Source organism: Neoarius graeffei, chromosome 13 (genome assembly GCF_027579695.1).
Source record: "Neoarius graeffei isolate fNeoGra1 chromosome 13, fNeoGra1.pri, whole genome shotgun sequence".
NCBI lineage: Eukaryota > Metazoa > Chordata > Actinopteri > Siluriformes > Ariidae > Neoarius > Neoarius graeffei.
Window position 1 is genome coordinate 70,317,800 of NC_083581.1, and position 22,098 is coordinate 70,339,897.

General features: G+C 39.8%; 1 protein-coding gene across 12 annotated transcripts in view; it reads right to left on the bottom strand.

Annotated features, from left to right (window-relative positions):
* Positions 1-5,269, bottom strand: part of scn8aa (sodium channel, voltage gated, type VIII, alpha subunit a) — a 170,902-nt gene extending 165,633 nt beyond the window's left edge. For all 12 annotated transcript variants that reach the window (XM_060938434.1, XM_060938436.1, XM_060938437.1 and 9 more), the window contains exon 1: positions 4,994-5,269. In XM_060938434.1, coding sequence (XP_060794417.1) covers positions 4,994-5,269 — 276 coding nt within the window. The remainder of the gene's footprint in view (positions 1-4,993) is intronic.
* Between the last annotated feature and the right edge of the window lie 16,829 nt (positions 5,270-22,098).

The window sequence follows — 22,098 nt, forward strand, 5'->3', positions numbered from 1 at the left end:
TGATCTGATACACTAAGTAATCGGGAATCAACTCTTTTTTTTTTCCCAATGGAAGTTTGAGTAATTATTCATGCACAATTTACGTATTGAAAGTCTTTTCTACTTTTGCAACAGCCAAAAGATCGTTAAAATGTCGATAATTGTAGCCGCTGCTCTAGCACAGCATAGGCGCGCTAGCAGAAATTAGCTTTATCGTAGCAGTAGTGGGCTCAAAACAAAAGGTACTTAAAGAGTAAATTATTTTAGTACTAATTAAAGATTTCACCTATACAAATGTCATGACTGGCTAAAATATGGTTAAAACCGATCATTAAGTCTCTCTTTTTTTTCGCTTTTCTTTCAGTTTGCTAGTTCACTAGGAACTAGCATTACATTGCTTTCTAATTCAATTAACTGTAAATGCAAATGCGATTAAATAATATGATAAATTGCTTACTGCTTACTTAACTGCTTAAAAAGCTCACTGATTAGTGTTGATACAGTGTGACGAGTTTCTTGGAGAGGTTCTGTGGGGGAAAAAATGGTTTGTGGGCTGCTCTTTGAGTTAGCACAAGAATTAGCATATTAGCTAGAAAGCTAAATAAACAGCTTTCATGCTAGGTGGCTTTAGACTAGCGAGAATGTTTCTCGTTAGTACTGTATTTAGGCGCAGTTTTAAAATTCTGGCTTCTGAGGGCATCGTGGCTCAGGTGGATAAGGCGCCATACCATAAATCCGGGGACCCGGGTTCGATTCCAACCCAAGGTCATTTCCCGATCCCTCCCCGTCTCTCTCCAGCTCATTTCCTGTCTCTACACTGTCCTATCTAATAAAGGTGGAAAAAGCCCAAAAAAATAATCTAAAAAAAAAAAAATTCTGGCTTCTTCGAACAAATGTGTAGATACTAGGCCTTCTCTTAGTGAATAGCTTTTATTTATTTATTTTTTAATCAATGTCTTGTTCTGTAATGGGGCTGGGAATGTTGTGCGTCACCTCACAAAAAAAAAAAAAAGGAAGATGACTCGTCTTTGTTCGCTGCCTTTCTAGCAGATTAGAGAACCAACAATTATTAAAGTCTGTCATCTGGAACAACAGTGCTTCAACAGTTCCTACTGCTGACCTTCTCCCAAAGCCCCACAGCCATCAGCGTCCAGTGTGAGAGCTGATTCAAGCAGCACCACACATCCCACATCCCACATCCCAACCATGCACACACAATTTCTACTGGAGGCTCATGAAGAGACAAATTTATATTCGAAATGCCAGTCTGTTTTTCTAAAAACATCATATCAATCGTGAAAGGACACATGTCGAGATGTAGCTGCATGAATTCAAACACCACGTCTTAGTGCAGAATCTTAAACTGTGGCTTTGAACATTCCAAGAGCACGTTTAACCTCTGATCGTATAACATAACTGGTTTTTTTAATACTCTATATGCTCCTGAATAAACACACAATTATGTGTTAAGGAGGAACTGTTAGAACAGCCTGTACAGATGACGAGCCTAAACTTGTTTAAAGCCCACAACATACTACTCTAACAAACAAAATAAAGTTTTGCTTTAGTTATTAATTTTACAGCATTTGTAGAAGGAGAATGACGTCGCTGTGTCTGTTGTCGCTCCTTGACACTGGCACAGCATTGAATTACTTTTCATCCAAATCATTGAACATTTAAACAGTTAAAAACCAAAAATGCATGAAGAAAACATCTGGGAGGTTTTTAAGCAAATTTAGCTTTTGGGGATCCAAAATGATACTGTAATATTTTCAAAATGGCTGCATCTAGCACTCAAAATGGTTCATGGTTCTATGTAAAGCCCAACAACAACAACAACATCTTTACACCCTTTAAACAGATGTAAAAAACCACAAATTAACAAAATATACCAGAATAATCTATATGGCCAAAAGTACGTGAACACTTGTGCATCACACCCATATTTGGTTCTTCCCCAAACTCTTGCTATAAAGTTGAAAGCACACAGTTGTATAAAATGTCTTTCCAAGCTGTAGCATTACAGTTTCCCTTCACTGCAACTAAGAAGCCAAAACCTGTTCCAGCATGACAATGCTCCTGTGCACAAAGCACGATCCATGAAGACACAGTTTGCCAAAGTTGGAGTGGAATAACTCAAGAGTTCTGCACTAGTCCTTCAGATTAAGTCAATATTCCATAAGAATCTTTCACTTGGTGATAAAAGCATCAAAATTGGCATGAATAATGTCCAGGACCTATATTTTCAGAAAAGTCCATTAGCCACCTGAAAATCCAGTGGCCATTTTCCAAGATGGCCACTGCATCTAATCTCAAAAATGTCATACCAAGCGGCCTGCGTCTGGGCCCAAGCAACTGTATGTCAGATGCATGCTGAGAGCCCTGCCAACTGGGGGTGGCAAAAAGAAGGTGATGCTTGGCAAGTAGTGTGGATAAGACTTCCACCAATTGTCCAGAGTTGTCGGCAATTGACAAAGTGCGGGTGAAAGACAGAATGTCGTGGACGATGCAAGTGCTTACTGCTTTGGCCTCAAGTGCACAAAGCTGTGTGCATGCAAATATGATGATTAAGACAATTAGTTCAGTTGTACATCCACCCACTTCATAGTCATTTTTCATGTATACATCAATCGTAACACAAAGCATGGACTGAGCCAAGTCCCCTTCTGCTCAATTTGTGAAAAATCCTAAATTTTGTGTAATGCTTATGTCAATTCTTTCATGTGTATTCCATTTCAAGAATACAAGAATAGGTATCAATCAACATACTCCTCAGTCAAGAGTTGTGAAAGTTTATAGTGTTTAAGCATAGAATTTCAAAAATTTATACTGCCTGAGTATACACTTCTCTTATAATATTTCCTAGTTTGATACTGTGTCAAATTCGAAGCCATAGGACACTATTTTTGCAATTACATTGCTTCTGTCTTCACAATTTATCACAATTTTGACTTTTTAAATACAGAATTAACTTATTCATATTCAAAAACCTATATTTTGATGTCAAGATCATTAGAAATGTATTTACCAGTCGCATTCCAGGTCAAAAACTGCATAAAATGGCTTTCAAGGGTGGCCATCTTGAAAAAATGGCTGCCATCTTGGATTTTCAGGGGGCTAATGGGCTTTTTGTAAAAAGTAGGTCCCAAAGATAATTTGTGCCAAATATGATGCTTGCAGTCTGCACCCAAGGCCTGTTTGCCTCACATCAGTGCCTGTAGCTGAATGATCACAAATTCCCGCAGCAAACATTCCGAAATCGAATGGAAACCTTCTCAGAAGTGTGGAGGTTATAACAACAGCAAAGGGGGACTGAATCTGGAACGGGATGTTCAGCAAGAACATATGGGTTAGATGTTCAGATGCCCCAAAACTTTTGGCCATATTGTGTATATAATGAGAATCTAATTACATGTTTAAAAAAAAAAAAAGCCTGTAATTACCAAAACAAGTGCATTTTACATATCTCTATAAAAGATCGGTATTTTACTCCAGAAAGATTTGTTTTATGCTCCGTAAATATTTTACTCTTTAATAAAGATGTTTGCTTTAAAATACAGAGTTGTCAATTTTACACGATGGAAATATGGATTTATTCTGAAGAGATCTAGATTTTATTCGATAGAAATATGCATTTTATTTTATACAGATGTGAATTTTACTCGACAGAGATATGGAATGTGGTGTATGGAGATATTTATTTTACTTTATAAAGATACAGATATACAGTACCAGTCAAAAGTTTGGACACGCCTTCTCATTCAGTGTTTTTTCATTATTTTTATGAATTAAAAGTCACTTCATGTCAAAGTAATAATGGATATCGTTTCTCTTTACTTAGTCGAGCACTTCTAGACATAATACTGTATGGATTACTACAGTTGTGGAACAGGGCTATTTACTGTATTTTTATTATTTATTGTTTACTGTTTGATCTTAAATGCATTAAGAAGGCAAGAAATTAATCCACTAATTAACTTTTGACAAGACACCTTAGTGTGTAAAGCATCATCAAGGTAAACACTGGATGCTCTGAAAAATCTAAAATATGAAACATAATTTGTTTAACACTTTTTTGTTTACTACATAATTCCAGATATGTTCCAGATGTTTTGATGTCTTCAGTATTGTTCTACAATGTAGAAAGTAGTCAAAATCTCATCTCATCTCATCTCATTATCTCTAGCCGCTTTATCCTGTTCTACAGGGTCGCAGGCAAGCTGGAGCCTATCCCAGCTGACTACGGGCGAAAGGCGGGGTACACCCTGGACAAGTCGCCAGGTCATCACAGGGCTGACACATAGACACAGACAACCATTCACACTCACATTCACACCTACGCTCAATTTAGAGTCACCAGTTAACCTAACCTGCATGTCTTTGGACTGTGGGGGAAACCGGAGCACCCGGAGGAAACCCACGCGGACACGGGGAGAACATGAGTAGTCAAAATACAGAAAAAAAAAGCCTATGTGTGAGTAGAGTAGGGGTGTCCAAACTTTTGACTGGTACTGTATATATATTATATATAAAAAATTTTAATTTAGATTTTATTCTTTAATTGTATGTATTTTAGACAAAAGAGATATGTATTTTACTGTTATATGAATATGGATTCTATATTAGATAGAATAGAGATATAGATTTTACATTACAAAGATATGTAATTTCACACTATAGTTATGTACAGTACGTGTTTGAAATTGTACCTAATTTTAAATTATTACAAACAATAAATCGTAAAACTGAAAATCAGAATTTTTATGTCAGTTATATCACGCCTTAAATTTTAAAGTAACCAAAAGGCTACGTGACATATTTTACAGATGCTGAGCTACACACAGATCCTTTTCTATGAGGAAGATGTTTGACTCCTATCCAAAAGGTCAGGCTGACATTCGGACAACCAAAGTGAACATGAAGCTACAGCTGTCCGGCCTGCACGGCTGAGTGAAATAAAGGACCTACAGAATAAAAAAGGAAAATCCACAAGCTGGAGAACTTGGTCACTCACTTTCTGATTCATGTAGAAAGGGTCAATGTCCTCCAGTGGTTTCGCCACCATTCTAGAAGGGATGTCGCCATAGATGAAGGGCAGGTTTTTGCCCGCTTCCAGGTCACTGTTGGGTTTGGGCTTGTTCTCATCATCATCATCACGATAACTGCTGTCTGGCTTGGGTGGAGGCTTGGCTTTCTCCTCAGCAATGCGCTTCTCGATGTTATCCAGAGATTCCAGGGTAAACAATTTGAAGCTGTCAGGTCCTGGCGGTGCAAGAAGGGGTGCAGCCATGTTTTCATCCTGCAGCGACTGCTTCTTTAGTTAGTGACCATCCAAGGCAGTGAACTCTGGGACAGAGCACAGAGAACAGGGTTAACAATCCCAAATCAGATCAGATATTTGGAAAAGGAAAAAAAATGTGGATTTGAGTAGAAAACAGGCTTGATATTGACATTACGATGTAACTGAAGGAAAAGCAGAGCACTATTTTGCATTAATAATGAAAAATGACCTGCATTTATCTTTGATATACCCAAGCCAGCACCATTGAGATGAATAAGGGACCCGTGTAATCAAAACTGACATGCAGACAGTTAAAGATTACTGAACCTTATTTATAGATAATCATCACACTTGCATTAACACAGGTCCCTGTGTATTTGACTAAAAATAACAGCTCAAAAACACACTGTAGCTAAATTTAGAGAGACTTTTTTAAAAAAGGACAAAGCACTACATCATGTCTGACTCATACCTTTTTTTTTTTTTCAAAAAATATCATCTAACACTGTCTCCACCTGCGCCAGATTGCGCACTAATATGAGAAATCTCTTTTCGTAGTTTCCTGTTATGTGTAGCTTTGTTAAGGTCATTGATATTGAGATGAGACCATTGGTCTATATTGTCTCTCCAACGCTTTCTCGATCTTCCTCTGTTCCGTTTGCCTTCGAGACAGATCTTAGCAAGTCCTCTTTCTGCCTGTTTTACATGGCCAAAGAATTTGAAGGTTTTGCTCTCGGGAGTCATTTTAGTCACTTCAAGAAGATCCTCAATTTCGATGTGGTCTGGTAAACTAATATAAAAGGTGCCTAATCATAGATTTCCAAAAAAAATATAGGCGTTGAAAAACAAACTCAGTGATGAAGGCCTGCACATGGAAACAACTGATATACTGACTCTTATCACTTGGTGTAATTGATTTGGAAAGATCACTAGAAATTCCACAGATGCTAAATCTATAGGCAGATCTTGGATATACCTTTGTCCTAACAATAAGCATCAATAATCCATGGAGATGTGAAGGGGACATTGCTTACTTCACTGGGCCAGTGGAATGGTAATGTAGGAGAGGATGACAGAGCTCTTTTAAAGCAAGCCATTTTCTATGTGATGCATTTATTGCTGAATCATAAATCAACAAGCTCCAGTCAGGCACTTATAAGATAGAAACGTAACCAGACCAACCAGAACATCACTGCACCACTGATTACAATCACTGAGCAACCAGATAGTACCAAAAACTGTTTTAATAATAGAATCCAAATGTAAATGTCAGTAAAGTGATAGTAAATATAGTGGACTTTAATCTGTGTAGTATAGAAATAAATGTCAGCACTGTAAAGCACAATGTCCTCTCAGCTGTCTATCTCGTGTAGGCATCAAATATCAGTGATTGCTTTCACTGTATATAAATATTTGGTCAAAAGTCATAGACCGATATTATTCTAATTGTTTGCTGACCATATATAATGGACTTACTGCTTTTTTAACTGAAAGTATATCCTTTATTCCTAGTTATGATGTTTATCCATCATAGATCAAACATCATCGAAAAATGAGAATCTGATTTAATAAGAAAAGAAAGGAACATAACCTGAACCTCTTATATGGTACTATAATGCTACTAATGAGCACATATTAAAGGCAATGGCACCTTAGAACATGTGCCCATGTGTCTATCACAGTATAATATATGGTAGGTAGTCGAAAGTTAAATAGCATGACATAATTTTTTAAAGCATTGAAAGAATGTTATTTAATATAAGATCAAATGTGTTGATCCTGAAAGAAAAACCTTTGCCTTGTTCAAGATGATGCACCGAACAAATTCAGTCAACATAGGCGATAGATATAATCCTATATGGGTAATTAAAAATATATATATATATATATATATATATATATATATATATATATATATATATATATATATATATATATATATATATATATAAATTTTTTAAAAAAGGCAAGCATTTAGGTCGTAGATTTTTGACTAAGATCAGCATCTTCAATAAGCAGAACAGAGAGAGGACACCATGATTTACTGTTTGTTAATTAACACTTAAGCCTGCTATACACAACAAATAAGGCCTCCAGCCAAGCACTAAATGATTTACTGAGGAGTGCTGGGAGCATCCCTGATTAATCTCAGAGAATGAATGAATGAATGAATCTGGTTTGGATGAATCACAAAATTTATAGCCCACTTTTTTTGATCCAAGATATGGTCATCATTTTGGTGAAAACTAAAATTGCAGGTCATTCTTTAATCACATCACATCACATCACATCACATCACATCACATGGCTCAGCAGTGTGTTTTGGCTCAACTGTCACGCACATGTCGATTACAGATATGGAGAAATATAGTAATCATGATACTTATAGCCTATTGCGGATGATAAGCCTAGAGTGTATGTAAAATAAAATATACAACATATATATTATTAGTGATATATTTGGATCCGACACAGAAGCATATAGAGAATATACTGTGGAGAACTGGCGGAAGGAAGGGAGCTGTCCGTTCAGCACCACTCACTAAAGCAGACATTGTGACGCTGTTCATGAAATTGTGCCCACTTTGCTTCATAAATTTAGTCTGCTTTTTTTTAACGTGAATACATGTTCTGAAGTCAGATTGACAACTTTGTCGTCATCTGCGTGCAGATCAGAGCGTGCATTCGTTCGGCATTCGTTCGACATCCGTTTTAATTCGTTCAAATGTGGACAGCACGGGCTTAACAGTACAGCATAACACAACCAGCGCAATGAGGGATGCAATCCACAGAGATGCTGTAACTGCTGAAGGTGCATTACTCATGCATTCCCATGCGTCTGATTAAACACAGAGCTCTGGATTTAGTCTATAAATCCTCGTTAACATCAACCAAATAAAGGTATTTGTCAATCACACTAAGGCTGCAGGTTCATCCAAATCAAATGAATGCGCAATCCCATCCCATCCCTTCCTTGCTTACCTTGCTTTCACAGAAATGCCTGCATATCTGTTGATCAGATCAGATTAGTTAAGCACCATTAACGGGGTCGCACAGCTCATCTCGGACACACTTCCTCCTCGACATGGTCAGGGGATTGAAAATGCGCATCCGTACAAGATATATAGCTAGAATTTAATCACTGATCGTCTTCATGAAAAATCAAACCCAAAATGCTGCAGTAGGGCGGTTTTTGTCTCGGAGGAGCCCGCGATAAAGATAATGTTGGGGAGGAAAGAAAAAAAAAATAGCGTCTTGGTGAACGTAAGGCACGGGGGGGGGGGGGGGGGGGGGGGGGGAACCCAGACGATCCTGTGCTGAAGGAGAAGTGGACGTCGATGTAAAGGAGATTATTTTGTTGAGAAGGGAAAACGCTGCTGCCTACCACACCCGCTCCGTCCGCCCCTCACTGACTCCACTGCACACTGCAGCCAGGGATGCACCGATACACCGACTTAATGCTAATCGTCATCTCGATACTCACCTGTGCACAAGCGACAGCTCAGAAAAAATATCAGAAAACCGTTTATTATTGTTGTTGTTGTTGTTGTTTATTAAGGATTCATTCTTGTATGAGTCATTGGGTGTTTTAATAAAACACAGCAGCTCCTGTTATTCCAACGAATCAGCAAAACAGCTATTCCAGGCCAATATTTAATATTTGAGACAACTCAAAGTATCACCATTGTTTTTTATTTTTTTTTTTACATAGCCGATCTATCACTAGGCTTATCTTTTGTTATTTTAGGTAACCATATTATCCAGCCCTTGCATTCTTGCATTAGCATTTTCCTCATCCACAATCGAAGTAAAATAGCCTGTATAACGAATGTATCCAAAGAAGTACAATCTGTGTGAACCAGCGCCATCCAAAGGCAGGATTCTCCCACTTTTTTTTTTTAGGCTACGAGTCACCCAACTCCTTATGTAATACACAAAAATCCTGATTTATAGATTATCCAATATTTTTGCATCCATCCATCCATGTTGAAGCTGAAATGCCACCAGTGCATGCATGCTTAATGCACATCTAGAAAGGAAATGCGACATAGAAAGATCAATAATAATAATAATAATAATAATAATAATAATAATAATAATAATGGGGGAAAAATCCTTATTCCAGGTGGTGATGTGAAGAAATGCAGAAGGCTCTCTCTCTCTCTCTCTCTCTCTCTCTCTCTCTCTCTCTCTCACGCTTATACCATGCAATAAAAAGCATGCGACATTTTGTCTGAACAAGATTTATGAGATAAATAAGAGTGAAGAATAAATCTAAACAGCGCACTTACTTGTGAAACATTAAAAGTGATCCTAAAACGCACGGCAGGACTGCGGATGTCGGAAACGTTGGAGAGAAACGGCGTTCACCGCCATATTGCTGCTCCTTTCCCACCTTCCCTCCCAGTGTGAGTGTATTTACTCTGCACTCATAACGCCTGAGCTCATCCCAAAGCAAGAAGCTCTTCAGTGATTACTCAGGGATCAGTCCTTTACCCGAAATAACAACCTCTGGGTTTCAATTCCAGATGTTCTTCATTCGGGAATATGAAAAACTCCCGGAGGCAAGAAGCTGCGTGTTGGAAGAAATCTTGAATGAATGAATGAATGAATGAATGAATGAACGTGATTCATAGAAGCAACAGGAATCGGTCCAAATGACTCTGGATTCTGGTGAGATCATGAAAACAGTATACATACCTATAGGACAAACAGTGTTCTTCATCAACAGAGCTTAGAGTCAACTCTGACAGCAAGAGATCTTAAATCTTCACCTTAGGTTTAAGATTGACCTCGAAACATTTTTATAGGAATCAAAACAACATAAACGATTAGGAAAGGCGATCAAGAAACTTTCAACGTCAGCTCATGTCATTTTGACGATCCCAGCTCTGGCCTTGTCATGGAAACTCTCAAACTCATCTCATCTCATCTCATTATCTCTCGCCGCTTTATCCTGTTCTACAGGGTCGCAGGCAAGCTGGAGCCTATCCCAGCTGACTACGGGCGAAAGGCGGGGTACACCCTGGACAAGTCGCCAGGTCATCACAGGGCTGACACATCGACACAGACAACCATTCACACTCACATTCACACCTACGCTCAATTTAGAGTCACCAGTTAACCTAACCTGCATGTCTTTGGACTGTGGGGGAAACCGGAGCACCCGGAGGAAACCCATGGGGACACGTGGAGAACATGCAAACTCCACACAGAAAGGCCCTCGCCGGCCACGGGGCTCGAACCCGGACCTTCTTGCTGTGAGGTGACAGTACTAACCACTACACCACTGTGCCGCCACTCTCAAACCCTCCAAGCCAAAAATGATTCAAGTCAAGTCAAGTTTATTTGTGTAGCGCTTTTAACAATAGACATTGTCGCAAAGCAGCTTTACAGAATTATAATGACTTGAGCTAATTTTATCCCTAATCTATCCCCAATGAGCAAGCCTGTGGCAACGGTGGCAAGGAAAAACTCTCTCAGATGACATAAAGAAGAAACTTCAAGAGGAACCAGACTCAAAAGGGAACCCATCCTCATTTAGGTGATAACAGACAACGTGATTATAACATTTTTAACAGTTTTAACATGAAGTCTGTTTCACTGATGTTATAAACTTTTTATTGATGGAAACTTGAGTGCAAAACTGTTCATGACAACTGCAGTCCTAAAGTTAGCAAGTCAACTGTAGTCCTCAGCCATAAAAGCATTACTGTAAGTGTCCAGAGCGTCTTCCAAGTGTGACTTTCAACTGTCCATATGGAGCCGTCCTCTACAGGAACAATGTGATGAGACTCCAGCCAGACGAAGGGCATCAAAGTCCAAGAGGTTGCAGAAAGGTTTAGGCTCTTATTAAATCAAATGATAAAAGCCGTGTTCGGTCTGCAGAGTGAACCAACTCAAAATTACAAAGTTCTCATTTTATAGTGTCTTAAAGAAAAAATAGGTACCCTATGGGTCCATGTGGCTACTGCTTATAAATAAAATTGTTTTCTGATACCGTGTCCATACAGTAAATATAGCATATATCAGAGGTGGATAAAGTACGCAAATGTATTACTTAAGTCAAAGTACAGATCCCACTGGTCAAATGTTGCTCCGATACAAGTGAAAGTTGTTCAGTCAAATTTTTACTTAAGTACTGAAGTACTTGCTTTTAAAAATACTTGAGTATTAAAAGTACATTTTCTTTCAATGCACTGTTGTATTATTGCTACAACGCTTACAAAACCTAATGCCTCTGAAGCAACCGACTGGATTTACTGACTAACTTGTAGAACCTGTAGAGCTGAAGCTCCACCTGACATGCTAGCAAACTCTATTCAAACTCGAAATCATATTGAGTAGCTAACGTTACTAGAAAAGAAAGATTTCTACATTCTGTTTATATGGCAAGATTATGCTAAAGTTAACGTTATTCATGTTAGTGTAACTCTGTTTTTACATGCTAGCTAACAGTGTCCAAGTTAACTAGCTATGTGTTAGCATTAGCCATGGACAAGGCTATGGCAACTTGGCAGGCAAATCCATAGAAAGTCATTTGACTAACCAGACTGTATAGCTATTGTAACGTTATCGCTAGCTCTAAAAGCACAGACAACTTCATTGCAAGTTTTCTCTTGGAATAAAATGTTTATATATCTCAATATGCTCCTGCAGGTCGGACGGCGAGTTTTTGAAGGCCGTGATGTGGTTAATTTTAGGCAAACAAAGCAAACATTTAAAATGAAATGAATCTTTAATCCTTTCAGAAAACTGAAACATGGGTTCTAGGTAAAGCCATGGGTGCACGCATTCCCCAGGAGAACCACTTCCTTCCATTCTGCCATCAACTGATCATGTTCAAATAATACTGCTGAGAAATTGAACTTGATTTTATACAGTCTATGGACGTGACGTGAGCCTAGTGATTACTGATAGGTGACACTGAGACAGCCTGCGATTAAAACCAATCACGTTTCTCATCTCATCTCATCTCATTATCTCTAGCCGCTTTATCCTGTTCTACAGGGTCGCAGGCAAGCTGGAGCCTATCCCAGCTGACTACGGGCGAAAGGCGGGGCACACCCTGGACAAGTCGCCAGGTCATCACAGGGCACCAATCACGTTTTATAAAAGAAAACAAAAAACATCCACTTTCAAAGCTGCTTCATAGTAACGAGGACCTTGATAGAAATGTAGTGGAGTGAAAAGTACGATATCTCATCTCATCATCTCTAGCCACTTTATCCTTCTACAGGGTCGGAGGCAAGCTGGAGCCTATCCCAGCTGACTACGGGCGAAAGGCGGGGTACACCCTGGACAAGTCGCCAGGTCATCACAGGGCTGACACATAGACACAGACAACCATTCACACTCACATTCACACCTACGGTCAATTAAGAGCCACCAGTTAACCTAACCTGCATGTCTTTGGGCTGTGGGGGAAACCGGAGCACCCGGAGGAAACCCACGCGGACACGGGGAGAACATGCAAACTCCGCACAGAAAGGCCCTCGCCGGCCACGGGGCTCGAACCCGGACTTTCTTGCTGTGAGTTGACAGCGCTAACCACTACACCACCGTGCCACCCGAAAAGTACGATATTTGTCTTTCAAATGTAATGAAGTTAAAGTCCTAAGTTTTGAAAAATAATAATAATAATAATAATACTCAAGTACTGATACTCAAAAAGTGTACTTAAGTACAGTACTCAAGTAAACGTACTTCGTTACTGTCCACCTCTGGCATATACACGTTATCAATTCTACTCACCTCATCTCTTGCAAGCATCACCAAGCTGTGAGCAGCATCAGAGTTTGTTCAAAATACAGTGCTGTGAACTTGATCCATTTTCAAAACAGTAAGAAAGCACTTGTTCATGAATTGTCTTAGAAGCATTATTTAGTACTAATGAGCACATTTTGTTTCGCAAGTGTAGGGTAAAGACTCGAAAATAAAAAATAAAATTAAAAAATTAAAGCGAATAGCAGAAGTTTGACCACTTTTAACTTTTACTCTTAGTTTTCACATTTGTCAAAGAATATATCAGAAATTTATGAAAAAAATGTATTCATTGAAATACAAAGTACTCATTACAACTCTTGTTGAATGGCTGGAATTCTTAGCCTAAATATCTGCCAAAAAGCTAAAAAAAAAAAAAAATCAATTTATAAAACTTTTTATTTGACCTTTCAGAAGAACCAAACAAAAGCTGTGATAATCAAAAAGTACATTTTCTTAAAATAAACACCACTTACACTCCCGTTCAAAAGTTTGGGGTCACCCAGACAATTTTGTGTTTTCCATGAAAAGTCACACTTTTATTTACCACCATAAGTTGTAAAATGAATAGAAAATATAGTCAAGACATTTTTCTGGCCATTTTGAGCATTTAATCGACCCCACAAATGTGAAGCTCCAGAAACTCAATCTGCTCAAAGGAAGGTCAGTTTTATAGCTTCTCTAAAGAGCTCAACTGTTTTCAGCTGTGCTAACATGATTGTACAAGGGTTTTCTAATCATCCATTAGCCTTCTGAGGCAATGAGCAAACACATTGTACCATTAGAACACTGGAGTGAGAGTTGCTGGAAATGGGCCTCTATACACCTATGGAGATATTGCACCAAAACCCAGACATTTGCAGCTAGAATAGTCATTTAGCACATTAGCAATGTATAGAGTGTATTTCTGATTAGTTTAAAGTGATCTTCATTGAAAAGAACAGTGCTTTTCTTTCAAAAATAAGGACATTTCAAAGTGACCCCAAACTTTTGAACGGTAGTGTACTTGATATCGAATCAGTAGCCTTGGTGAACCACGAGGTGAACTTCGTTTATCTTTTTATCTGCCGATTATCTTCCGATACTACAAAGTTATAACAAGGTTTCTCTTATTTCGTTTCTGATTAGTTCCGAAGTTTATCAAGAAGTAGAACGGGTAATCGAACTTGATCAGGATAAGTGCTGATTGGTTACGAAGTTTTGCTATTGTTACACTCATTCTTACTGTACATTCTTATACTCGTTCTTGTGTACCTTTGATAACGCAAGATCAACTGTTCGTATCGTGAGATCACAATTCGCCATTCTGGTGATTGTAATACTTATGCGCATACGCATTGCACAACTGTTACACTCATTCTTACAATATGATGATAACGCAAGATCAGCTGTTCATATCGCAAGATCATGATTCACCGTTCTGGTGATTGTAATGCTTATACGCGTGCGCTATTGTAATCCTTGTGCATATGCACATGCGCAGTGCATGATAGTCACACTCTTACATTCTTACAGCACGATGACATCGTGGCTACCGCCTCTATATGAGTCAGTAGCCACAAAAACACAGTGTGTATAAATAATTTCATTGGTTATCATGTCACGTCACGCTAATACAGGCCGCAGGTGCGAACGAACACAACATTCGTGGCCTTGACCGGTCTACCACACCATAGGATTAAAAAAATGCACACTGCAGTTTGTAACAACACCCAGTTCAGAATAACTTGATAAAATGTGTTACCTTAGCATGCAAAACACTCCAGAATGAACAACTGCTGAATTCAACATGATCTTGGCTCACTCATTACAACATATGATAACACTGCAGGCGCTGGAGTCAGAATAATACACTTTTTGAATAGGCCTGTGATTTAACAGAAAACAACCTTCAGTATAAACAATCTCAATGTCTTTACTGTATTGCTGGGTTTCACATGACGTCACATCCGCCTCATTAGCTATTCAGAACCTTAGCTGGTGGTCTACCAAAGCTCAGTTGACAAAGCGTTTGTACGGAGAAGGTGCATTGCTCGCATGAAAAATGTCTTATGCTTGCATTGTTTTAGGTTGTTTGAATCGATCAAACCGTGAAACTGATAAAAGTTCCTTCAGGGTTCCCCGTGAACTAATAAAAAAAGAGTGAATGAACACAGGATTTCACAAAAAGACGTGGAGAAAGGTGGCTTTTGAACCTCTCACTGAAATCGAAGGGAGCCGAGTCGAAGCATGCTCGAGTTTGCAGTGATCACTTGGTGAAAGGTTTGTATCTCCCCCTCAGCTACGTCCTTAGTGTTTTCCAAGTACTTTTCTTGCTACGTGTTATTTTACGGTACTTTTTTTTAGTCATGAAGTGCTAAAGTCCCCAGCTGTTTCTTTGTTCACTCCTCACAAAGTCCATATGCATGAAGGTTGTGACAAAATTCTTCCCCAGCCGTACAGTTACAATGCGCCGTGATCACTTCTCTGTCTTGTTTAACTAAGCTCCAGGTCTTTAAAGGGGTTTCTGATGATCTTTGTGAATGATTTAGCTGAGAGATAAGAGCCAACACAAGTGAGAATCAAGCCAACTGTTGTTTGTTTACACTTCAACTTGCAGCACTTCGTTGTAAAGACGCGAACTAAAAGCTTAAAAAAAAAACATACTTACACGGGCAAAAACAATCCAGGATTCATTCGGCAGCGACTTGATACCGAGGTCCTTTACCCAGCCACATAGAAAAAAGTCGTAAGCCGCCATACTCTTCCATGCCTTCATCTGTTTTGCAGTGTAGAAGGACGTCTGCAACACCAGATAGTTCGAGATGTTGCGGAACTCGACTGAAGGATAGTTTTCGAGATCGTATGACAAATCCTTCTTTCCCAGACTGTAGGGGTCGAGTCCATTGCACAGAGCAATCTTCTGAATATATCTAAAGCCAGCAGTGGCTTCTAGATTACGAGCATACTCTGATAAGTTATCGCTAGTTGTTTGCACTATGGTAGGTTTAGACCACCAGCTATTTCGCTTCTGGTAAAACTGCTAAGAAAAATCACGTGACTGAAACCCAGCAATTTTACTGTCTTTATGATCATTCATAAATAAATGTATTACTTTTAATAGAATTAACTTCCTTTATTCTTTACTGAAAATCAACATACTTGGGTTTGAATTAGTATATAATCAGCATAAAAAGAAATCAGTGTATGTATTATTTTATTTATATATATATATATATATATATGTGTGTGTGTGTGTGTGTGTTTATATGAATGAATCAAAATACAGGGGGAGCACGGTGGTGTAGTGGTTAGCGCTGTCACCTCACAGTAAGAAGGTTCTGGGTTCAAGCCCAGTGGTCAGCGAGGGCCTTTCTGTGTGGAGTTTGCATGTTCTCCCCGTGTCTGCATGGGTTTCCTCCGGGTGCTCCGGTTTCCCCCACAGTCCAAAGACATGCAGGTTAGGTTAACTGGTGACTCTAAATTGACCGTAGGTGTGAATGTGAGTGTGAATGGTTGTCTGTGTCTATGTGTCAGCCCTGCGATGACCTGGCGACTTGTCCAGGGTGTACCCCGCCTTTCGCCCATAGTCAGCTGGGATAGGCTCCAGCTTGCCTGCGACCCTGTAGGGCAGGATAAAGCGGCTACAGATAATGAGATATATATATATGTGTGTGTGTGTTTATATGAATCAAAATACAGGGGGAGCACGGTGGTGTAGTGGTTAGCACTGTCGCCTCACAGTAAGAAGGCTCTGGATTCAAGCCCAGTGGCCGGCGAGGGCCTTCCTGTGTGGAGTTTGCATGTTCTCCTCATGTCTGCATGGGTTTCCTCTGGGTGCTCCGGTTTCCCCCACAGTCCAAAGACATGCAGGTTAGGTTAACACTGGGCTGAAGTGCCCTTGAGCAAGGTACTTAACCACTGACTGCTCCCCAGGCGCTGTAGTATGGCTGCCTACTGCTCTGGGTGTGTGTGTTCACTGCTTCAGATGGGTTAAAAGCAGAGAGGAATTTCACAAGCATGTGATGAATAAAGTTCTTCTTCTTAAAAGAACTGAAAGATGCAGCAGACACAAAGTACTTTGTACTGATTAATATGGGAAATACGCTCAATATAATATGGATTTATCACAAAAATACATGCATGCTATTTTATTTTGAAAACCCACTAACCGACTGATCTGGCACATTTTAATTGTGCAACAGGAATGACGTAAATAACAACGCAACGAAGTAGTGTCCGAAAGTGTTTTTTTCATTTTACCAATGAGCTCACTATATAGTCCTCTATATAGTGATTCTCTATATAGTGAGTAGGGAGTCGTGAACAAGTGAGTGATTTCAGACACAGGGAAAGACATGCAGATTAGGTAAAATACCCAACCACTGGGGCTGTACAAGACAGTGCGTACTTAGTGCCGGTCCCGAGCTCAGATAGATTGGGGAAGGTTGTTTCAGGATGGGCATCTGGTGTGGCGACCCCTAACAGGAGCAGCAGAAAGAAGAAGATATAGCTTATCCACCAAAAATCATTCAACTTTTTTGAAGAGATAGCCTTCCTTTGTTATGTCCATCTATTTTTTCTCTTTGTCATCCAGTGCTGATATTGTATGGTTTCTGTCTTAATTTTTATATTTATCCATCAACACATACCGTACATAATTCGCATCAGCACAAATTTTTCTGTTGTTTATTATCATGATAGCGTATTATAGTGTAAATTTTTATTGTGTAATCTTTGTATTACACAATATTCTCCTTTGTATTCTCCTTATGCTGTCATAGTTAGTTGCCGGAGTCCCTGCTGGTACTCGGTGCAATATGTATACTGTTCCTACTTATTCAGGTGACATTGGGCATACCTAACCACCTGTGTTTTCTCCCCCCCCCCCCCCCCCCCCCCAAATCTGTCCCTCTGAGTTACATGGAGTCAACAGGAAATCTTTTGGTGGAGGACGGTGGAGACCTCGACTGGCTATCGTAGCCTGCAGGGAATCGGCCGTCAGTCGCATGTCCCAGACCCGGTGAAATGTAACTGAATTGTCTTGGCCAGCCCTAAGGGTCCCATCTGCATCTCATCATTGCTGAGGAGTGTACTCCCATCACCCAATCAAGCATCCAGCCAGAGCAGGTCATGATATATTTTACCATATTAACATGCCATTGTGTGTTATGCCTGATGTAAAGGACTCTCGTCTCTGCGAGCCTACCACACAGATTTAATACTTGTCATTTTTAGGGCATACCTAACAACGTGTTTTCTTCTCTCTCTATTCCCCCCCCCCCTGAGTTACATGTTGATCCTGGGATTGAGATGCTGGCCTCTTCTGCCCCTCGGACCTGCTTGATCCATCCTGGTGCCCTGTGTCTGGTCAGAGTTTTATCGCACCGGCTCCTGTGAAGGACGGCCCCATGAGGACAGTTGAGGGTTATACCTGTTAAAACTGTTAATATTATAGTCAGGCTGTCTGTTGTTGCCCAAATGAGGATGGGTTCCCTTTTGAGTCTGGTTCCTCTCGAGGTTTCTTCCTCATGTCGTCTGAGGGAGTTTGTCCTTGCCACCGTCGCCACAGGCTTCCTCATTGGGGATAGATTAGGGATAAAATTTCATGTTCATGTTTTAAGTCGTTCAAATTCTGTAAAGCTGCTTTGCAACAATGTTTATTGTTAAAAGCGCTGTACAAATAAACTTGATTTGATTACCATGTTTTAGCATGTGGTGGTACAGTGGTGTAGTGGTTAGCACTGTCACCTCACAGCAAGAAGGTTCTGGGTTCGAGCCCAGCAGCTGACGAGGGCCTTTCTGTGTGGAGTTTGCATGTTCTCCCCATGTCTGTGTGGGTTTCCTCCGGGTGCTCCGGTTTCCCCGACAGTCCAAAGACACGCAGGTTAGGTTAATTGGTGGCTCTAAATTGACTGTAGGTGTGAATGTGAATGGTTGTTTGTGTGTGTCAGCCCTGTGATGACCTGGAGACTTGTCCAGGGTGTACCCGTCTCTCGCCCATAGTCAGCTGGGATAGGCTCCAGCTTGCCTGTGACCTTGTAAAGGATAAGCGGTTACAGATAATGGATGGATGTTTTAGCACGTACAGGTTAGGTGGCAATTGGGACGCAAGTCCTGTTCCTCTCCCCTGCCACATTTTGTCGTCATCTTTATGTTATTTAATTTTTATTCTCCTTTTTGTATTCTGTATAAATGTGGCAAATTCAGTAACCTAAACTACATGAATTGATTTAGCTGTATCCTTGTGTACATTTATCGTATGGTTGTTCTTTACAGTATGTGAAGCTCTTCAGTTCCACGACATATTAAAACTTTTCCAACAAGGCTCTAGTTTCTGCAGTATAATCAGACTGATTAGCATGGCTTCACCTGCTGGGCTGCTGGGACACGTCAAGACTGCAGCTGGATGCTGGGCTACACTCTGAGTCAAAGCATGACAGGGCTGTCCAGCAGCGAGCTGTGGGAAATATTAGTCACGAAGACGAAAAAAAATAATAATGACAATGACTTGGCACTCCTGCACCTCCACTATGCACCGTCTGCTCACACGCAGCCTGGAACCACACTTTGAAATGACATTGAGGAGAGGAACCTCACCTTCAGCTCATGGATACAGAATCATGTCTGAAGGTTTGTACTTCAAACTCAAGAGTCTAAATATACCGTAGCAGATATACTTCTTAGAAGTCCTCAAATAGATCTCTTATTACAAAAGTCAACGCTTAGTCTGGCTACAGATGAAACACTAGTAGATTGTACTTCCTTCACTAATGCATTTAAATATACAGTATATTTTCGAGCTATACTGTACATCCCTATTTGGCAGATAAAACTTAATCAGAACAGGTTTTGTTTTAGTTTCTGAAGGCTAAAAAAACAGAAATGTAACTATTATAAGATCACCAAAGGACTGGCGGACACTGACTGGTAATTTTCACATTTGTCCATCTGTATTTCAAGAGCATCAAACCTGATGGCCCATGAAAAATTGTAAAGATATAAATCTAATCTACTTTTAATTTTCTTCCAAATGTTACACTGGGTGAATACATGATGTCATAACACGGCCTGTAAAACAGAGGCCCCCACAGGCCTGACTTTAAAAATTCATAATTCGGCCACCGAGGGTCCTTGCCCCACCAAACTTTACAAGTGCATCGCTCTCCCTGAGCCCTTTTGAACCAGCCCAGGCACAGCCCACTACAACCGTGGCTCGGCCTGCTATTCGCCCCTGAAATCTTTAATATAAGTCTTGGCTCGAGCCAGCCTTTAGAAATTGGTAACTCAGCCACCGAAGGTCCTAGCCCTGTCAAAACTTACAGGCACCTCCTCTCCCCCAAGTGGCACACTAAATAAGACAATAATAATCCACTCGGTATTCATGGTTGTTTTTATTGCACAATGCAGTGGAAAGTGTGTTTTAGGGTTGACGGAACCTGATTGATCCAGAGTTCAGTTTATATGAAACTTTACAGTACAGTATTTCAGACACGACTGCAAAATTTGAAGCACACAATTGTCTAGAATGTCTTTGTATGCTGGAGCTTTAATATTCCCCTTCACTGGAATTAAAAGGACCCAAACCTGTTCCATCATGGCAATGGCCCCGTGCACAAAGTGAGGTCAATAAGGACAATTTGCCAAGGTTGAAGTGGAAGAGCCGAAGTGGCCTGAACACCAACCTCAATCCTACTGAACACATTTGGAATGAACTGGAACTTGAACTCAATGTCAGAGCTCACTAATGCTTGTGTCTGACAGCCATGCTCGTTGAACACCTTCTCTGAAATGTGAAGGTTATTATAAAAAAGGTTAAAATAAATAAATAAAAAAAATGTGCAGGGTGCCTGGAATCAACTCCATGTTAATGCTCAGGGTTTTGGAATGGACATATGTGGGCTTCACAAGCCGGTGTCCACATACTTTTGGCCTTAGTGCAGATATTACACAAACACACCCCATTTAACTATGTATGTGTTTAATTTAATTTTTATATATAAAACATTTTAAGAGTTATTCCACGAAATCCAGTCGTACATGAGCTGATCGCCAACGAGGCGTGTAGCACTGAGTTGCCTATAAGCCATGTACAACAAGATTGAGTGGAATAACTTTTATTCTACCTACAGTCACTGGATGTGGAGAAATGGAAAGTTTTTATTTTTTTGCAAATTCGATCAATAACTTCATACAAAATGTCTGACAATTATTTCCGCTTTGAATGTAAACAAACTGGCGAAATGACAGTAGTAAATTGTGAAAAATGTTATTAAAAATAGGAAAAAAATTCTTACCATCAAATACTTTTATTCCATATTTTGTTCCTTTTTGGGGGGGGGGGGGGGGGGGGGGGGTTTACAAGTAGTTTTTATTTCGTTTCGTAGTTGGTTCAATTAACAAGCTCCGCCATTTTCTTTTCTTCTTTTTTGGTGGTTGGTGAACCAACTTAAAAGGTGCTTTACCACCACCGACTGCGCTGGAGCGTAGAAGAGGGTTTTTTGGGGGGGGCGAGTTTAAATATTCTTTTATTTTGCTATTTTTCTTTTAAATATTTGATAAAGTAATTTATCTGACTTCATTCGCTCCACCATTTTGTTTTTCTCGACTCACAGTATACACCCCTTCGCAGTAAACGTCATTCATACGTAAGCGGAAATTGCGCACGCAGCCTGGACCCAAAAAAGACTCAGAAATGCCTAGTTGTTGTGTTGTCGGGTATCAGAATCGTAGCAGTGATGGGGTTAAAATGTACAGAATTCCAGCAGGATCTCACCCATTCCAAAAAAAAAAAAAATCTCCGACGTCTATGGCTACAAGCCATCAAACGTGTAGACTGGGATGAAAGCACTAACAAAAATGCATGGGTTTGCAGCGCCCACTTCATCACAGGTAAGATCAGGCTATTTATTAAATCTTTCTTTTTTATTCTTTCTAGTCTTCGTTTATTGATGTAGCAAAATACTCTGGTAACGTTTGTCTGATTAGCTGGGTCATAGTTACACAATGTAATGAATATTGTTAGCATGTTAGCTTTGCATGCAATTGTGTTTGTAGGAGAGGTCTCGCTTGACTCAAGCAGTCCAGATTTTGTG